The sequence below is a fragment of the Melanotaenia boesemani genome, chromosome 20 (genome assembly GCF_017639745.1).
Source record: "Melanotaenia boesemani isolate fMelBoe1 chromosome 20, fMelBoe1.pri, whole genome shotgun sequence".
Classification (NCBI taxonomy): domain Eukaryota; kingdom Metazoa; phylum Chordata; class Actinopteri; order Atheriniformes; family Melanotaeniidae; genus Melanotaenia; species Melanotaenia boesemani.
In genome coordinates, this window is record NC_055701.1 from 7,969,304 (window position 1) to 7,986,872 (window position 17,569).

Sequence of the window (17,569 nt, forward strand, 5' to 3'; positions counted from 1 at the left end):
CATCCACTGCCCTAACTTCTCTTCTTTTTGTCCACCTACACCCATCCAATTCCCTTTGTTTCCCCCTCCATTTTTCTCCTTTTTCCTCATCTCTTTGGATCTACTCCCTCTCCACTGATCCTCTGCTTTTTTCCCTGTGTACTACACCTCTACCTTATCTGCCTGCTCCTCTACTTGTTCTTGTCTGACATTCACCTGTTCCTTTACACTTCCCTTCAGTTATTCTTCTACTTTCCCCCCTCAGTCTCTCACACCTCTACCCCATCAATCAATCCATTTAACAACCCTTTCTTCGCTCACTTCACTCCATCCATCGATTCCCCTTGTAATACTGAAAGCTAAATTTCATTGAAGTAATACATCAATAGATCAATAATGCACTGACATGTGAAAATATGTGTATAAAGCCTTGTAAGTTGTAGGACCACACGTTTTAGTCTTGTTTACCCAGTAGACTTTGGAGTGGGTGTATGAACTTGTGGAGGTGTGTCTTGCTGGACTCAAACACCAAAATAAAGATCACGTGTTGGCTTGAGATTTTTAATGCCGACAAATACCACCTTCTGGTGGGCAATAGAGGTATGGCAAAAATAACAATGACTCTGGACGTAACCATTCAGTCGACAAAGCGGCGTTACAATCGTGGATAATCAAAAACGTGGAAAATTTAAAAAAAATAAGGCCATAATACTTTTTAATATATTATGTCATAACTTTGCCAGAAACCTTATATTAATGCGAACATCTACTGGTAATTTCTGCAATCCTTTTTTTGTCCCCTGCGTTTTGAGGGGGAGTGGTGCAGTCCAATAGTATTGAAGGCAAAACTGAAAAACGATTTGTTTTCCACGACAGGAAGAGGGGTCTCGCACTCTATCGCTGCAGTATTGTCTAAAAAGAACAGTTATAACATTGATAACTGGTTGGTTTTCAAACAGACTCTCCCTTAGCTCGCCATGGCTCTGTGCGGGGGTGTCGGAGCCATGGCTTTGCCCAGCGAGCTTATTGTCCACATATTCTCCTTTCTGTCCGACCGAGACAAGCTCCGGGCCTCGGCCGTGTGTTCGCGGTGGAGGGAGTGTCTCTTCTACCCCGCTCTGTGGACCGAGCTCAAACTGCGGATAGGTGGCGGTTGTAACGGCAGCGGGTCCAGCACCGACGAAACCCTGAAGCTAGAGTTTCTCATGCGAAAGTTTGGCTCTTTTGTGCGGGAGCTGCAGATGGAATTAGCACCAGTCGAAGGCAACCTTAGCCCATTGAACAGCGACCCGTCGTCCGCCAGGATGGACCAGCCTCCCGGTCCTGACAGTGACCCGCAGCTCTCGGAGCGTTGGAGAGACGCCATGGCCACCTATTTGGACCAGGTGTTGTGCGTGTTCACCAGCATCCGAAACAATAGGTAACGTTAAATGAAATGGGTCTTTGTTTATAGTGAATTTTATGATTTCATATGACACGCTCGTTTGATTTCGAATATTTAAAGCATTTGATGCGCTGCAGTGAGCTTGAAACTAGCTAGCTTAGTTGGCTATAAACAAACCCTGGCATTAGGAGTTACGTAATCGTGCCCTGTCTGCGGTGATGCTGACAGCCTGTGTTGTATATGTGCAGACATTTTAATTTTAACAACACTATGTTATTGCTTAGTTTGATACAAGTCGTTATCAGACTGTTAGGTTTATGTCTATTTGATGCGTGTTTGCCAGGTTGCTAGTTTTATGTTACACTGGTTTCTCCAATCCAGCAGATTCAATGCAGGACTGGTGGCGGCTAGAGACTGCTTTGTTGGCTGTGACTTGCTGATATCAGCACACACATACACTCACACACTTAACATCTAGATGTATGCTGGTATGCTGTTGAAACATATAGTTTATGACCATCTGTTAGCAGTCTATATAAATTGTGGCTGACATGGTACGCAGATTATTTATGCTGTGGAAATTTCCACTCTTCAAAACTTTCCTCTTTATATTAAGACTCCAGATTTCAATGCAGCATCTCTGTTAGACGTTCTCCAACATTCTCCATTACTCTCCACAGTGCTTTGTGGTATTGAAATGGCACCCATTCAGAGGTTTTTACTTCATGTCTTAGTTCTGCTGAGGGGGCTGAAACCTTTTCTGTTGTCTGAATTCATTGTATTAAGCTGCTTCTGTTTGAAAATGTACTGACAAGCTTGACCACAGTGCACTGATTCTGATGTGATTTGAAAAATGAGGCAGAGTTGGTTACATGTAATGTGCATGTTGAGCTTGATTTGGTGCTAGTGGATAATATTACTCCACCAGTCAGAAGGTACGCAACAGGCCTGCAAGCATTTCAAACAGCTAGGAAAAAGAGAGCATCAACTTTGGAAGTAGTTTTTCAAGTCAGATTTAGGTAATTAACATGTTCGTATTAGTTGGTGTTTTCCTGTCACCACAAAACTGAAGTATTTTCAAAGTCTTGCACAGTACACCTGTGGTGAAGATGAGTTTTACCACTGATCATCAGGGCAAATCATCTAAGGTTTCAATTAACACTAGCTACACCAATATTGGTGTGTGTGTCTTACCAGGGGCACTGGTAAATGCACACGAGACTACAAAGCTGAGTTGCCAGCTGTTACTCAGGAAGTGGGTGATTCAAGCACAACATGTTGTTCACCTTATTGGTGGATCTGTCTCACATCCTGTCTGAAAGAATGTAATTGCGTTCATTGTGACCTCTGCTCACCTAAATGCAACAACCTTCCAAACCATCAACTTATGGCACATAGCCTGCTGCTGCTTTTTCTATTTTCTGTAGTGGGATATAAAGGGTTTAAGACAGCGGTGCAGCAAAATGCAGGGAAGCCTAAATACTTTGCATGATCGAGTGCAGCTCAACAATATAGAGAAGTTTGGCCGAATTAGATTGTGCAAAATGGCTGCAGTTTGGCTAGTAGGAGAAGTCCCTTTTATCAGCTGTTTGGATTGGAAATGTTAACCTGTAGTCCAGTTCTTTTTTCTGTTTACAATTCTTAAGCATCCCTTTTTGCTATTTGGGATAGACCCAAATTTTACAGCTACAATAACAAATAAATGTTGGCAATATAAACATAACATTGAAACCACCTTCTACAAATAATTGCTGTGCGTGAAAACCATGTCACATTAATGTTTTTCTATGAGCGGGATGTGTTGTTGCAATGGATCTGGTACTAAATGGCTTTTTCCTCCCTCTTCCTCCCTAGAAACCTACAGAAGCTGAGTCTATATGGGGACACCTTTATTCTCCAACAGGAGGGTCTGTTAGACAGCTCCAATCTGCATCAGATTCATCAGGGGGACAAAAAGATCAACGAGTAAGCAAACATGAAAGCTGTAGAATGATAGAAATGGTTTGCTTTCATTGATATTATCAATCGAGTGGTTTCTTTTTATTGTAAATGAACTATATCTTGTGTAGATTTGCAAAATCATGATTGTCGTATGTTTTGCGGCATATGTGGATCTATTGGCTTCGACGAGATGTTTGTCATTAAAAAGTTAGACATCGCACAGCACACAACTTGAAAATACAGTCTTGTCTGCTGAGATGTGAACAATATGAATCACAAGCTCAGAAGTAGGTGTTTCTTGAGAAATTGAGATTTAAATGGTGATGTCAAGGTTGGGAAATAATTCAAAATGTCACCTGTCAACATGCTGATTTTTACATACAGGCCTCAGTGTGACTTTTCTGATAATCTTATCAAATCTGAAGTATTGTTTCCCAACTTATACATCTTTGGTTTCTCTCATTCCTTCTCTCCTGGTGTCTAAAGGCCCATTTTTGCTTCTTTATGTACGTCAGGGCTTTTTAATTCAGTCCTACGAGGGCCACAATCCAGCAGGTTTTCCATGTATCCATGCTTTAACATACCTGATGCAAATTAATTAGTCATTGTGCAGAACTTAATTGGCTGTTAGATCCATTTAATTTGATGCAGGTGTGCTGAAGCAGGGATACATGGAAAACCTGCTGGACTATGGCCCTTGTAGGACTGAACTGAATAGCCCTGATGTACGTAAATGGGGACGTCTGCTTCAAACTTCATATAGTTGTTAAGTCAATTCCTCCACTAGCAGACAGTGCTGAGCTCATAGTTCACTCCTGCAAGCTGACGTCAGTTTCAGACACTTGCATATAGTCTTTCTAGTTAATGTGCTCGTCTTTGTTCTTCATCTGGGTCCCCCCCCTTCTTCTTCTCTGGTCTGTTTCTCTCGCTGGTCGCATGTCAGCTATTCTGCTCAGCACTGCCCCCGCAGTTTCCAGTGATATTGCACCTTCTTCTGCATCAAGCAATTGATAGCAAAGCTACCTGAAAACAGACCAAATTACATGCATAACCAATGCAGTAGACAGACAAAACCGCCCGTCCGCCTGCATATCCATCTTCCGCGTCAAGCATAAATGGGCCTTTAGTATTTCTTACCAGAGATCTAAACAAAGGAGGACAGACACACAAGTAAAGAAGAGATGTCTTTTCTTTAGATACATTCATTTAAAATGATTATCACTTTGTTGCAACTTACCGGTATATTTTACTATTTCTGCCAGTTTAGGATTGAATGTGTATGTGATGGTGTGTGTTTTTATTTTGTATTCAAGTTACCATTTAGGAATAATGTATAACTGCTTCTTTATGCATTGCAAATGGCAAAAAAAACTTTGCCCAAAGGATTAGTTCATTCTCTCTTATAGCTCCTCCAGCAAGCTTTCCTTTTACTCCAAGTCTTTTTTTTTCTGAGGAATTAAAGCATGTTTAAGAATTAATTTCTGTGATTGACTGTCAGGTCACAGGCACGAGTATAAATGATATGAGGAAGCACAAATTAGGCTCATGTTTATGCGTTTTGGAGGTTCATTTTTTTACCCCTTTATTTGCTCTGAATTACGTACAGCAGGTTTAAGATACTTATCTGACACAGCTATTTCATTTTATTTTTAACTAATTTTTTATTTATTTATTTAAAATTAATTGTGTGTAAATACTGCTTTAAATGCAGCACATTCTTTTTCAATTCACTTTTTAAACAGGAAGTTTTAAGTTTCATTTCCAGGATGAGATTTATTTTAGATTTGGGTCACTTGTGCAGTTTGAAAGAATTGTGGTGAAGTGAACGGAGGCTGATTCTCGCCACCCATCCTCTCTGCTCTCCACAGAATCCAGCAGTTGTTCATGGAGTTGTTGTCTAACAGCAGGCAGCTGCGGTGGTTGTCCTGTAGCTTCATGCTGGGTCTGGTGACTCCCTGTTCCTTAACCTGCCTGTCAAATCCTTCAGCTGAAACCCTGCAGCATCTCAGCTTACTGGACCATCAGCTGGGTATGCATTTGTCTGGTGTATCACTGTGTGTGCCAGCTACAATTATTATGAACTGTAGCATGTAGCAGTAGGTTTTACCAACTAAATTCAGAAATTTTCCTCAGGTCCCCTCATCTCACCATCAGAGTTGGATCGTCTCTCTAACCTTCATTCGCTGGCTCTGGATTTTTCCGACTTGACATCTGAGCTTTGTGGTTTGCTGGCATCTCCACGTCGAACTCCACTCCATCGCCTCTCCCTGCTGCTCAATGGCGCCGCCCTGGAGTTCAAACCATTAGAAGGAACAGCTACAGACGATGACTGGAAGGCACTGGTAATGTCACAGTGTTGTCCTGGTTATTTCAGACAATCATTCATGCATTTTGTGCGTATTTTTTAATAATTAGACTAACAAAACCATCCTTATCAGTGAAATTTACCTGATTCTCCACAGGTTCGTGTGAGTGCCAACCTGCGAGTCTACATCATGGCTCTGGAGGTGGACAGCTCTGAGCTTCTCAGGGTTTTAAAGCCGAGCCTTCCCCTGGAGCGTCTTCACCTCGACAGTTACAGCACGCTAGTGACGGATGCCACTCTGGAGCTCATCTCTCAGCAGTACAACAAAACGCTGACTCACTTTCTACTTCTGAGGGATGGTCCTGACTTTCCTGACCTCAGTGTCAATCGCAATGAAGATCCTTTGGTCCTTTTGGTGTGGAGATGTACTCAGCTGACTGTACTAGTGATACATGGTAAGTTCAAAGTATTTTTACTATTTATTAAAAAAATCATCTAAAACAAGAGTATATTAATTTATTAGAACAATTTTTTTGGTTGATTTGTTACAATTACAAATATGCTAGATAATAATGATGGATGGGTTTTCTAAAGATTTTATATATATATATATATATATATATATATGTATATGTGTGTATATATATATATATATATATATATATATATATATATATATATATATGTATATATATATATATATATATGTATATGTGTGTATATATATATATATATATATATATATATATATATATATATATATGCAGTACAGCAACTGCAAATAGTATTTTAACTTATATTTTTAGCAAAGCAAAAAGAGTTGGAGATAAAATACAGTTGTATTGTATTTTATCTCCAACTTTTAATTCCATACTTAGGTAAAATCCATCCCTCCATTTTCTTCCACTTATCCTGGGTTGGGTTGCGGGGGTAGCTACCTAAGCAGGGAAGCCCAACCTTCCCTCTCCCTGGTCACATTCACCAGCTCATCCAGGGGGATCCCTAGGCGTTCACGGGTGCCACACCAATCCTCTCTCATCCTAGTCGCTTCACACTCGGCTCAGCGAGAGCTGAAGATCATGGTCTGAAGCCAACAGAACCACATCATTTGCAAAAGGCAGATACCCTGAGGCCACCAAACCAGATCCTTTCAACACCTTGGCTGTACCTAATAATTCTGTCCAAAAAAGTTATTAAAACGAATCTGTGACGAAGGGCAGCACTGGCGGAGTCCAACCCTCACTGGAATCAAATCTGATTTACTTCTGGCAGTGCGGACCTAGCTCTGGCACCAGTTGTACAGGGACTGGACAGTTTGTACCAGGGAGTTTGGCACTCCATACTCCTGGAGCACCCCCCACGGGAGTTGCTTTCTGCAAGTCCACAAAGCACATGTAGACAGGTTGAGCGAACTCCCATGCCCCCTCCAAGACCCTTAAGAGGGTGTAGAGCTCGTCCACTGTTCCACAAACGGGACGAAAACCACATTGTTCCTCCTCAGTCTAAGGTTTGACTATCCGACGGACCCTCCTCTCCAGGACCCCGTAGACCTTACCAGGGAGACTGAGGAGTGTGATCCCCTGTAGTTGGAGCACACCCTCCAGTCCCACTTTTTTACTTAAGTGAAATTTTATTGAAATTATTTGCCAACTCATACATATTGATTTTGTAATCTTAGGGTGCATTCACACTGTTGCTCTTTGGTCCTGGTCCGCTTCCACGGATAGTCCACTCCATTTGGACCAGTGTTAGCACTCATTCAAATTCTGGTGTGGACCAAAGAAGCAAATTTTAGTTCTCTGGCACAAAACTTAAAGCATTAACCTGCAATACAAGCAATTCCTATTGGCACTTGGCACAATGTTGTTGTAGTTTGTAACTGCGACAGAATGAAGGAAAGATCTGACATCCTTGTGCAGGCTGTGTTTGACTATATTTTCTGAAAAAGAGGATGTTATGAGAAAATTGGACTATTTTATTATGTTTTGACTGGACATCAGATGTCAGCCCCACACATTCTGCTTTCAGACAGGCTCCGCTCTGGCTCAGGCACAGTTCTGGAGGCTCAGAACCTCTGTGCTTTCTTGCGAGCCTGCCTGTATTCACGTCATTTTACAGAGGGCTTTACAGGCTTTACTTCTCTGAAGTTAACAACATCCTGGAGGTTTTGTCCTGTAAGTTGATGGTTAAGTCATCAGACTCCATTGTAATTTACAGCTTCCCAAAATAAACAATATATTCTGATGGCTGAGTGAATTTAATAGGATGTTAGTTTGGATGTCAATACCAGCATATATTGCCCACTGAGATTTAAGTTGGTTGACAGGCAACATAACAACGCAGTGGCATTCAGGGTTTATGCTAAATTTATTATTCCGGTGTCTGCTCGATCAAAACTAGCTGATCTGAAGTTTATTTTCAAGGGTTCTATAGTCAACCCGTCCTAATTTGGAGAAGACCTGTGGGAGGGAGGCGGTACTGTCACGGCTGCTGTGGTGGCTGACCAGTAGCTCTAAAGATGGACATGTAACACCACATCCAGCCTTTTTTTAATTGTTGTTGTGGGATGCTTTCCTCATCTTGAAGCTTATTGAATGTTTGCTCTGTTGTTTGTGTGTTTTTAACTTCATTGAAACATAACAATACAACACTTATAAATATTGTCAAGTGTTTTGTTATTTTATTGAAAGGTAAGTAACAGCGGTCGGGTGTGAAACAGCCTTTAACCATCAAAGTTTGCAAAAGGGAAACATGATTTTTTTTTTTTTTTTTTGATACCCGCTGAGAACCTTTTCTTTTTGTTTGTTTTTTTTTTTTTTTCAGATTTTAAACCAACTTTTGTTTCCCGATTTGAACACGCCAGCCGATTCTAACTTTCGTTTGGGAACCTACCTATCCAGTGTGAAAGGGGCTATCAGTGCATCTGAGAATAAGCTTCCAGTTGTCCTAACAGCCAGATAAAATCAGTCTGGTCTCTTTTTGTCCATGACTTATTCTCATTCGGAGACCAGCCATGACCAGGTCAAGTCAGAGCTCTCAATTAAAGTGAAACAGGGTATTAAGAACCTGTCTAATAAACAGTCTTGTTATGTAATGAATATCTGTGAAATATGCAATGTCTTGAGTGGGCAAACAAAATTTAAAATATTTCAACTTTAATGGGATGTATTTGAAGTGTAGGATTAGCAACATTTTTTAAAAAGATTTTTCGTCTCTTCTCTTCACAAAATGTTTTGTTTTTGGTTTGTTTTCCTTCTTTTTTAAGTTCATGTCTGCACAATATCTATTATTAATCCTTAATATTTCCTTCTAACTTCTCTGTAGGTTACACTGTGTGGTCCCATAACCTGGTGGCCATCTCCAGACTACGGGGCTCCAATCTTCGTGTGCTTACAGTCTCAGAGGAGAGCATCGACTTTGATCCAGACCAGTCCTTGTACGTGGAGGGAGACCCAGTCCATAACCTAGTCAAAGAAGTTTCACTGGGCCTTGGTCGTGTCTGGCACCCTTGCCTGGATTCCAGTGTGGTTTTGTCCGAACCCACCCAACACTTCCACCGCGAGCTGCACGCCTTCAGCATGGGCATGTAGGCAAGACACGGCAAAGCCAACACATCACAGCCGAAACTGGGCCAAGACCAGGCCGGACCAGCCATGACCAGGTCAAGTCAGACCTCTCAATCAAACCAAAAGCAGATTAAAGTGAAACAATCCAGAGAATATGAACATATCAGTTTTTATTTGATTTTTATTATTTGCCATTACTTTCCACCAGCTTCTAGCACACAATCAAGTTCTATTCTTTCCTAGCGGATGTGATGTTCTCATGCTTTATGTCTTGATTATCTAGTTTGCCAGTTAATTGAAAAAAACAAATTCAACTTTTGGCGTTTTTCTTTGAAAAGATTGACTTGCAACTCAGATTATTCTGTTTAAAACAAAGACAGATATTCTAATTAAGAAGTGATGTTCATTCAGTTTGAAGGAATATCATTCTGTGATCACCTGGCAACACTTTAAAGACGTTAATTTGATAAAATACTCATCCTGCTACTTTGAACACCCATTTTGCCTGGTCTGGTCTGGTCTTGCCCACAAGTGCTAGGCACTCTCTCTCCATCACCTTAATAACCTCCAGAGCCTCTGTATAATGTAACTTTGATTTGTCTTGTTTTTCTTTCCCTTTTTTTCTTTTTAATCTCACCGTTTTCCATTTCTCCCTCTGTGTATTTTCTAGTTTTTTCCTGCGTGGTGGAACCCTTGCCTGTATAGGCTTTGTGTGTATTTAAATACAGATATATTATTATCCTGCTCAAAGCTGGAACAGACAGGCAGGCGGGTTGATGGACCAGTGGGATTAATGAGGGGATGCGTGTTCAGGCACAAGCTGTTAGGTTTTTTTTTTTTTCTGTTTTTGTTTTGTTTTTCACCATTTTATTTGATTTATTTTTACCTTTTGCTCTGTGCCGGTGTGTCTGCTCCACTCTAGCTAAAGTTGGAGTGTGTAAACTAACCGATCAACAACTTCCTGGGTAACGCAACCATAGCTGCTTATTTTGTTCTTCTGAAAGAGCACCTTGTGCATCTCTCCATTGCTTAGAGAACCTTGAAGCAGGGTGGGAAGCTCCACAGATAAACGGTGATCTGTGGCTCTTCTGTTTATCAGCAATGGACATGTCAGTGTCATGACTGATAACTGTAAAAAAAAAAAAAAGAAACAGTGGCATTTCATGGCCAGAATGCTTTATAAAGGTTTCTGAGCATCTTACTGATTCTTTAATGGAGAATATTGTTACATGCTTCCAGCCAATGCGCTTCCCACCCTGCTCACTTTTTGGGGAACTCCACCAGCTAGCTCAAGAGCAAGTTTTTTTGTCTTTTGACTGATATTCAGAGCCAAACTATAAAACTCAGCAGGTGACAAAACAACACAACAATACTGTGTTCTGTTTTGATCTGCAGTACACTGGTTGTAAGACCTTTCTTCTTTTTTTCCCCCCAATATTCCTGATGAAGATATCTGCCTTTCTGGTTTGTATTATTGGAGTCAGAGCCGTTTTGCAGTTTGGTATCCATATGGCAGTTTTAATAACATGCTGAGATGGAGGCATCAGAAGGACTTTTAAGATCTAACATCTTAGTCTTTCATTATCCTAGAAAGAAGAGGCTGTTTCATTCCATAATGCCATATGAAACTCTGTTTTGAGAAATATCCTTATACCTACCTTCAAATACATGTTGAGGTTGTGCTAAATTATCAGTATTCTGTAAGTGCAGCTCTCTTAAGATGGCAGATACAAGACATTCCAGCAGTACTGTAAGTAGGAACCAGTTTATTTTGAGGTAGAACATTTAATAATTATGAATGAGGACAAGAAAAAGATGCATTGAATGTAACTAACATTTCTCAGCTTGGTGTTCTACATTAAAGGCTTACTGTACCGCTGTATTTGCCACAGAAATTTGGCAGGGCCATATCTTGCCAGGGTTGCTAAATAATTGAGTTTGGACATTGTAAGTTCTACTCACAGCCAAGACTGCTTAGTTTCTTTTTTGTATTTTTGTCTTTGGCACCTATAGCACAATAAGGTTTCAGGTCGTGTGGCTCATCTCTGGCTAAATGTCTCAGGTAGGCTGTTAACATCACTATGACCAAGACAGTGGTGGTGATGATGTTTGGTAGGATGTGTGAAACAATCAGTTCATTTGTTTTTTTTTTCTTTTGAGTCACAGTTGCCTTGGAAACAGCCCCTCTTTTCCAGATACAATTGTTGTTGTTTATCTTGCCATCGGATAAACCCTCTCTCCGCTTCAGTTGGAGGGTCAGCAAACTTAATCGTACATTTGTTTTCAAAGATTAAGGTTGATAAAGACTACAGAATGGCAAAACCTAGCTGCTTATTGCACATGTTTGTATCTGTGCTGTCAATAGAGGACCTGCCGGGCCTAAGAAATGTCTGCGCTGATGGGATGATGTCTGTCTGGCATGGTGGATCTCATTCCCTGATATTTGTTCAGAGTCCTGACATGTTCATGGCTCATTGCTGGCATCGCCCCGGGCAAATATGAGCATCATTACTTGCTTACTGTGCCCAGTGTTATAACAGGTGAAGATCCAGTGTTTTGACAGCTGCTGCACTCTGTTGTCTTATGAAGGAATTTCCTGAGCATTTCCTGAGAATTTGGGGTTTAACAGGAAAATTAAAGGTAGTTGACTTGAAGGTGCCTGGTTTTTCTGTCAGAAAAATTACCATCTTAGGTGGCTTCAGCTCATTCTTAGATGTCAGGAGGGTGGCACTGTAGACTTTGAAGGTCCACATTAAGGTGTGTAGTTTACAAGGTTGACTTGAGATTGTTTTCTTTTTCCCCTGATATGGACTTATTTTCATAGTCACCCAGCACTTTACTAGCTTCAGAATGAATTGGTCCAAGTGATGGACCTGTGGTTACCAAATGTTTGCTCTCCAGTTAAGGGACCTTGATGGGTTAGCCATGATAATCTGTGGAGTCCTTGATTTATATCTCAGGATAAATGCACTTTGGTACCAAGAGTTTCTTTTAAAGGCTTTCTCTGGCTATTTTTAACAGCCAGAAGGGAACGAAATACCAACATAATGCGTTCAGACCAAAACATGTTGGTTTTGTCTTATCTTCCTCTCTTCTATTCTCCCTTCTCTTTGTAAGAGCTCAGCTTTCTTCCGCTAAACATCAGCTGGGTGAGGCAGAAATATCAGAAAGTTTTTTAAGTTGAATGTAAGGTTAAACTAAATCTGATCTCAGCTAGTAAAGATTTTTCTTTCCCTAAACAAAGTGATTTTTAAAATCTGATTTTACTAGCAGCACTCCCACTTCCCCATTTATTTAATGTCTTTTCAAATCTTTCCACACTGAAAGTTGGATTTTTGCTGTCTGGGGAGTCTGTTTGCCCTTGTGGGCAAGAGTTTCTGTAGTTTTCACCGGATATAGGCAGCTGGAGCCGAAGAACAGTTTGATTTAGGTGTAATATTCCCAGTCACTTTTTTTTTTTTATAGGTTTCCTTTTCAGACAGCAATGACAATATATTACCGATATAAAGGCTCTTGGACAATTTATTTATCGAAAGTGAATGTATTGATATTTTGTGAGACATATTTAAGAAATATTGATGCCATGAAACTGGAAATGAATACAAAACATTACCCAAAAATATCTAAATCAGGGTGGCATATACAGATTTAAACCTTTGCTTGGTAAAGCTGCTCCAATAATCCAATTCCTTCGCAGATTTTCCAAATTTTGAGACAAACAATTACAGCGCTGCAAAGTATTTTGAAAACAACAATCTGAAGAGAATGGCCGCCTGTCCCTGATTCTCACATGCCAGTGACAAAGGCTAAAAATGGAGCCACCTTGTATCTAAAAGCTTATGGAGTCTCACTGCTTTCTAAACCGGTCTAAATAAGTCGGTGGCTTTGTGTTAGGTGTTAATTGTTGCTGTTGTTAGTTCACTCTTTAGGGAAGCTGTGTTACAAGCTACAGTGGTTAGAGTTTCCGCACTAGTGTTTTAGTTTTTCTTGGAGTGTGCCTGTATTTCTTTTGCATAAGTTTTCATGTATAACCAGTAGAAATGTTTGAATATGATGTGTGCGTGAATAGGTTGTCAGCCGTCATTTACTTTGTGCATGCCTGAAAGAGTGTGTGTATGTATATTTGAGAGGAGCTTGCTCATGTTCAGCAGTGTATCAGTTCTGCATGAAACCGGAACAGAAATCCTTTTGCTCTCAGGGTACAGTTGGGTTTTCAAAAAGGAGGAGGATGTAAAGTAACAATAGCTCAGGCCTCTAGCTCACATATGTGAATATTAGGAGTCACTGGATCTGTTCTTCCCCCTTGATGTGTTTCTAAGCTGCCAAAGACCACAGTGGAACAAACTTAACCCAGACTCGAGTCGAACTGAAGTGCCCGTCTACACTCACACAGTATAGTTTTCTCCTCCTCACATTATGTTTGTCATATGCTTTTCCTCCCAGTTTCATCCACTGATCTAACTACTCATGCCAAGTTTTTGTATCTCCAAATCTTTGTCCTTGTTATTCTTTGGACCACATTCTCCTGGACCTTGTAACATGTCAGCTGTCTCATCTCGTGGTTGAAGTATATAGACCAAAGCAGACCTGTAAACTCAAGTTTGGCCAGTCTTGTTCTAGTGACTGTACCCTGTTTGTAGAAATATAAGAATCTATGTTTTGGATGGCATTACTAGACATTTATTTCCAACACAAGGGTTAGCGACATTGTTGCACATCTCGTACAGTGTGGCTGAATTCTTACCTCTGAACGACTCTCAGGGTCTGCAGTGTGTGTTGCTGAGACGTCATAGATCAAAGCCATGCTGTCAAGTCCAGCGCTGTACAGTTGCATAAGTGTGACAGGAGCTTAAATCAGAGATCCCCACCATTTTTCGCCCTTTTTCTCTTTCCTGTCAATCACCTGTTTCACTGTGAGGAGCGAGTAAATGTAAAATTAAAGGAGGACAAAGAGAACACCTCAAGGACTGAACACCCCCTACAGACGCTTGCAGACGTTCTCTGCAAGACGGGGTAGAATCCTGGCCACAAGGCAGGCCTGTGTGCCTGATGTAATGTATTTTTATTTGATGGGAAGCACTTACTCCTGGGTTTTGGAGCTGTCAAGTTATTTGCTGCTAGGAACGGGACATTCCACACTGGGAGAGGAGGGTCACTAAGGCCGTCTGACTAGCAAACCGTTTACTACATGGCTATAACGTGTGCATGAAAGCTAATCTTTTATTTATATATATATATATATATATATATATATATATATATATATATATATATGATGTAATGTAATTTTTTTAAATAGTCTGATTGTGAAGAGATTGAGTTTGCAGCTTGTTACACCAGATTAGCAGCTGGTCTGAGTAGAACGGAGGTGTTATACCATTCGGAAGTGATTGCTCAGAGCTCAGCTATGTTTCTAATGTGTTGTTTCTGCAAAGCCATGCTTCAGGCTGGTTTAGGGGCCTTTTTGTGTCCGGTACACAAAAAAGTCACAAATGTAAACAACTTTCTGTGACTGTGCTAAAAATGAGGACTACAGTAACGAGTCTTCATCAAATTAGTTGGTTTCATGTGTTGAAGCTGCCTGGCAGGTCAACATCATGTTACATCAAGAGGAAGTTAGTGAGCATAGAAGTAATTTTCACTGTGGTTACACAGGCGCTTGAGCTGGGCTAATTTGACTTTGTGATATTGTGTAAACACAAGGAGACACACAGCAAGCAGAGCCTTATATTACTAATGAGCCCAGCTATAAAATGGCAACTGAGGCTCCAGAGGGGAGACGTGGTGTCAGTTTTTCAGGAGACCCTTACCAGCAGTTGCTGTATTGTGGTTGCAGCCAGCTCAATCTGACTTTTTTCTGTTCATGTACATTTATAGAGTAATCCTGGAAGATATCATGGCTCCTCTGGCCTGATGAGTAATTAAATCCTCAAAGGTGGTCTCTAATTCAGTCCACCTGAGACTAGTCCGTTGATCTTAACATATTACAGCTGTTGTATTGGCCATTTTTTTTAATATACAAGGGGTCCATGTGTCTGATAAAGCCCACATAACAAAGGGTTTGACGGCTGAGTGCTAGTACCTGACAGCTAATCTTGAATCCATTGACATGGGCAGTGGTGTGTGTGTTATTTTAGTACCAAAGCAGCAGACTTGTCACATCTGCATCAGCCTGAACGCAGGCTCTGAGCCACAGCCAGACACTCGTCAAATGTCACCAGTCCAGTTTCCACCTCAACCACCTAGATGCCAACTTGAGAGTTTGTAATGTTGATTTTGAGGGTGTTCTGGAAAATAAAACTAGCATCTAAGAAAAAGAGATAGTTTGATTTTTCTGGCCCATACCCTTCTCTAAAAGGCATTTAGGGAAAGTAAACTGTTTCTGAAAGGATTTGTGAAGGACAGGGGTTTTTATCATCAAAACATTTTGTTTTCTCTCTAAATTCTACAGCCATAAACAACCAGTACATGGAAGACTGAATGAGCTCACAGAGGGCTGGACTTAATGCAGGAATGTGACAAATCTGATTAACATCCTGATGTGTCTCAGTAATTTGGAAAAAAAAACACTGGACATGCATTTCACTGGTATAAAATCAGTAAAATCAGTGGTGTGTAACAGATGTAGACATATTTGTAGGAGTTTTTTTGTGATTGGTAGCCAGACACAGAGGAAGGAAGTTAGCAGATAGCCTCGCTGAGAGGAAGTTTGGATACTCCAGTTTTCAGTGCCAGATATAGCTGACACTAAAATCAGTTTCCTGCAGTTTTATGATGAAGAACTCGACAAAAGTGCATTGTTTACGGTATTATTGTATACCTGCTGCTCTGTAGTTCTAGAAAAAGAAACCATACAATGGCACTCTAATCATAAAACCTGGCCAAATTATGCCAGCATATTTGATGCATACAGATATATCAAGGAACTGATAGATATTCATGCTCTGTAGCAGCCAACTATCTTCATTTAGATTTCAGCTACTGTGGCTCTGACATTTCTGGCTGTTAAACAAAGTCTTTCTTGTCAGGTCTAGAGAGCCAAACCTCCTAATTAGCCAGGCAGGCAGGCCTGCTGCCCAGTCCAGCCTCACAACTATGCAAGAGGAATGCATATAATCCAAACTTTGATTATCTTCTGTTTTTATATTTGCTTTTTCCTTTTCTCACTGTCACACAGTAGAAATGAAGGTATAAACTAATAAGAACTTGCAGTGACAATACTTGGCCTTATGATGATTTGTGAAATCTTATCATTTAGTTTTAAGATCTTTTGATTCTGGTCAGCCAGCCCAGCAACAGCAGCAGTGACGGCGGGCTCACTCTTGGTCTCTGTGAGACTGGCTAGATGGCCCCAGTTTTATCGTGGTACGAATGTTGTGCATTTGTTTAAAATCAGGACAGTTTGCAATAACAGCAGTCTTACTAGTGGCCACAAAGGGGCACAAGCAGTGCTGACAGCGCCTGGCTGCGTCTTTAGAAAACCATAGAGGAAGAGATATAAACTATATAAATAAATATATAGATATATATATAAACTCACACAGTGCATATTTGTATAGGTATCAACAATTCATTACCATCATATACTCTTATGCAACACATGTCCAGGTTCAATTTATGAACATGAAGTGTAATACAAAATCACACAGACTTTGTAAATCAGATGCTACATTATTGTGTTTTGTTTTTTTTGTTTTGTTTTTTCTTTTTGCAGAAACGGTTTAACCATCCTAAATTGTTGAATATTCTGAGTGTAATGTTCCTGTGTGACCGTGTTTCTAAAGTGAGCACACAGCACTGGGTTTTACCTTCCTTCTGTAAGCAGGAAACCAGACTTTACCCAAAACACACCTGGACAGATTTCATATACCATGGAGCGTATTTAAAAAACAACTTTAAAATCTGATCTTTTAAGATCATGCTTCATTTTAAATGTCCTGAACTATATCGGCAAGTTTCAGACAGAACAAGTTGTGGTTCTGATGGAGGACTGGTTTCTCAACAGTGAGGATTATGACTTGTTAAGACTAAGCAAAGCAGAGCTCTACCCTGAAGACTCTACTAGTATTAAATGAAGATATTTTAGCTGAGAATTTATATAACATCTGATGCAGTTTTAAACTTATTTGAAATCTTTCCAGCTGTTTTTTTGGTGTAGTCTGAAGGGAAAGAGCCCACTCCAGCTAAGAGGACAGATTTTAATTGGGAACAGTGTTGATTCGTGGTTCTGTTGTCAAGTAAAGGTGGGAGGCACATTGCAAACCTCCATAGAAAAACCTCTGAACTGACAGATGGCATACACTTGAGGGGTCAACCTGCCGTAAAATGATTTGAATTGATGTTGAATGAATGCTTCTCTTCTTTTAGTCAGTGAATAAAAACATTAAAAAGTTA

At 40.4% G+C, this 17,569-nt stretch overlaps 1 protein-coding gene across 1 annotated transcript; it reads left to right on the plus strand.

Moving 5' to 3' along the window:
• The first annotated feature begins 843 nt into the window (after positions 1-843).
• LOC121631019 (F-box only protein 33) lies at positions 844-17,569 on the plus strand. Its single transcript, XM_041971626.1, has 6 exons — positions 844-1,399; positions 3,218-3,328; positions 5,173-5,333; positions 5,438-5,646; positions 5,767-6,064; positions 8,934-17,569. The coding sequence occupies exons 1-6, from the start codon at positions 957-959 to the stop codon at positions 9,197-9,199; spliced, it is 1,488 nt and encodes a 495-aa protein (XP_041827560.1). The 5' UTR covers positions 844-956; the 3' UTR covers positions 9,200-17,569.

What these genes read in the sequence shown, in the direction of transcription:
- LOC121631019 (XM_041971626.1), top strand. Translation starts at nt 957, where the DNA reads ATGGCTCTGTGCGGGGGTGTCGGAGCCATGGCTTTGCCCAGCGAGCTT. An exon ending in GGGGACAAAAAGATCAACGA is followed by an intron (nt 3,329 to 5,172) that starts GTAAGCAAACAT and finishes TGCTCTCCACAG; the next exon opens with AATCCAGCAGTTGTTCATGG. An exon ending in CTTACTGGACCATCAGCTGG is followed by an intron (nt 5,334 to 5,437) that starts GTATGCATTTGT and finishes AATTTTCCTCAG; the next exon opens with GTCCCCTCATCTCACCATCA.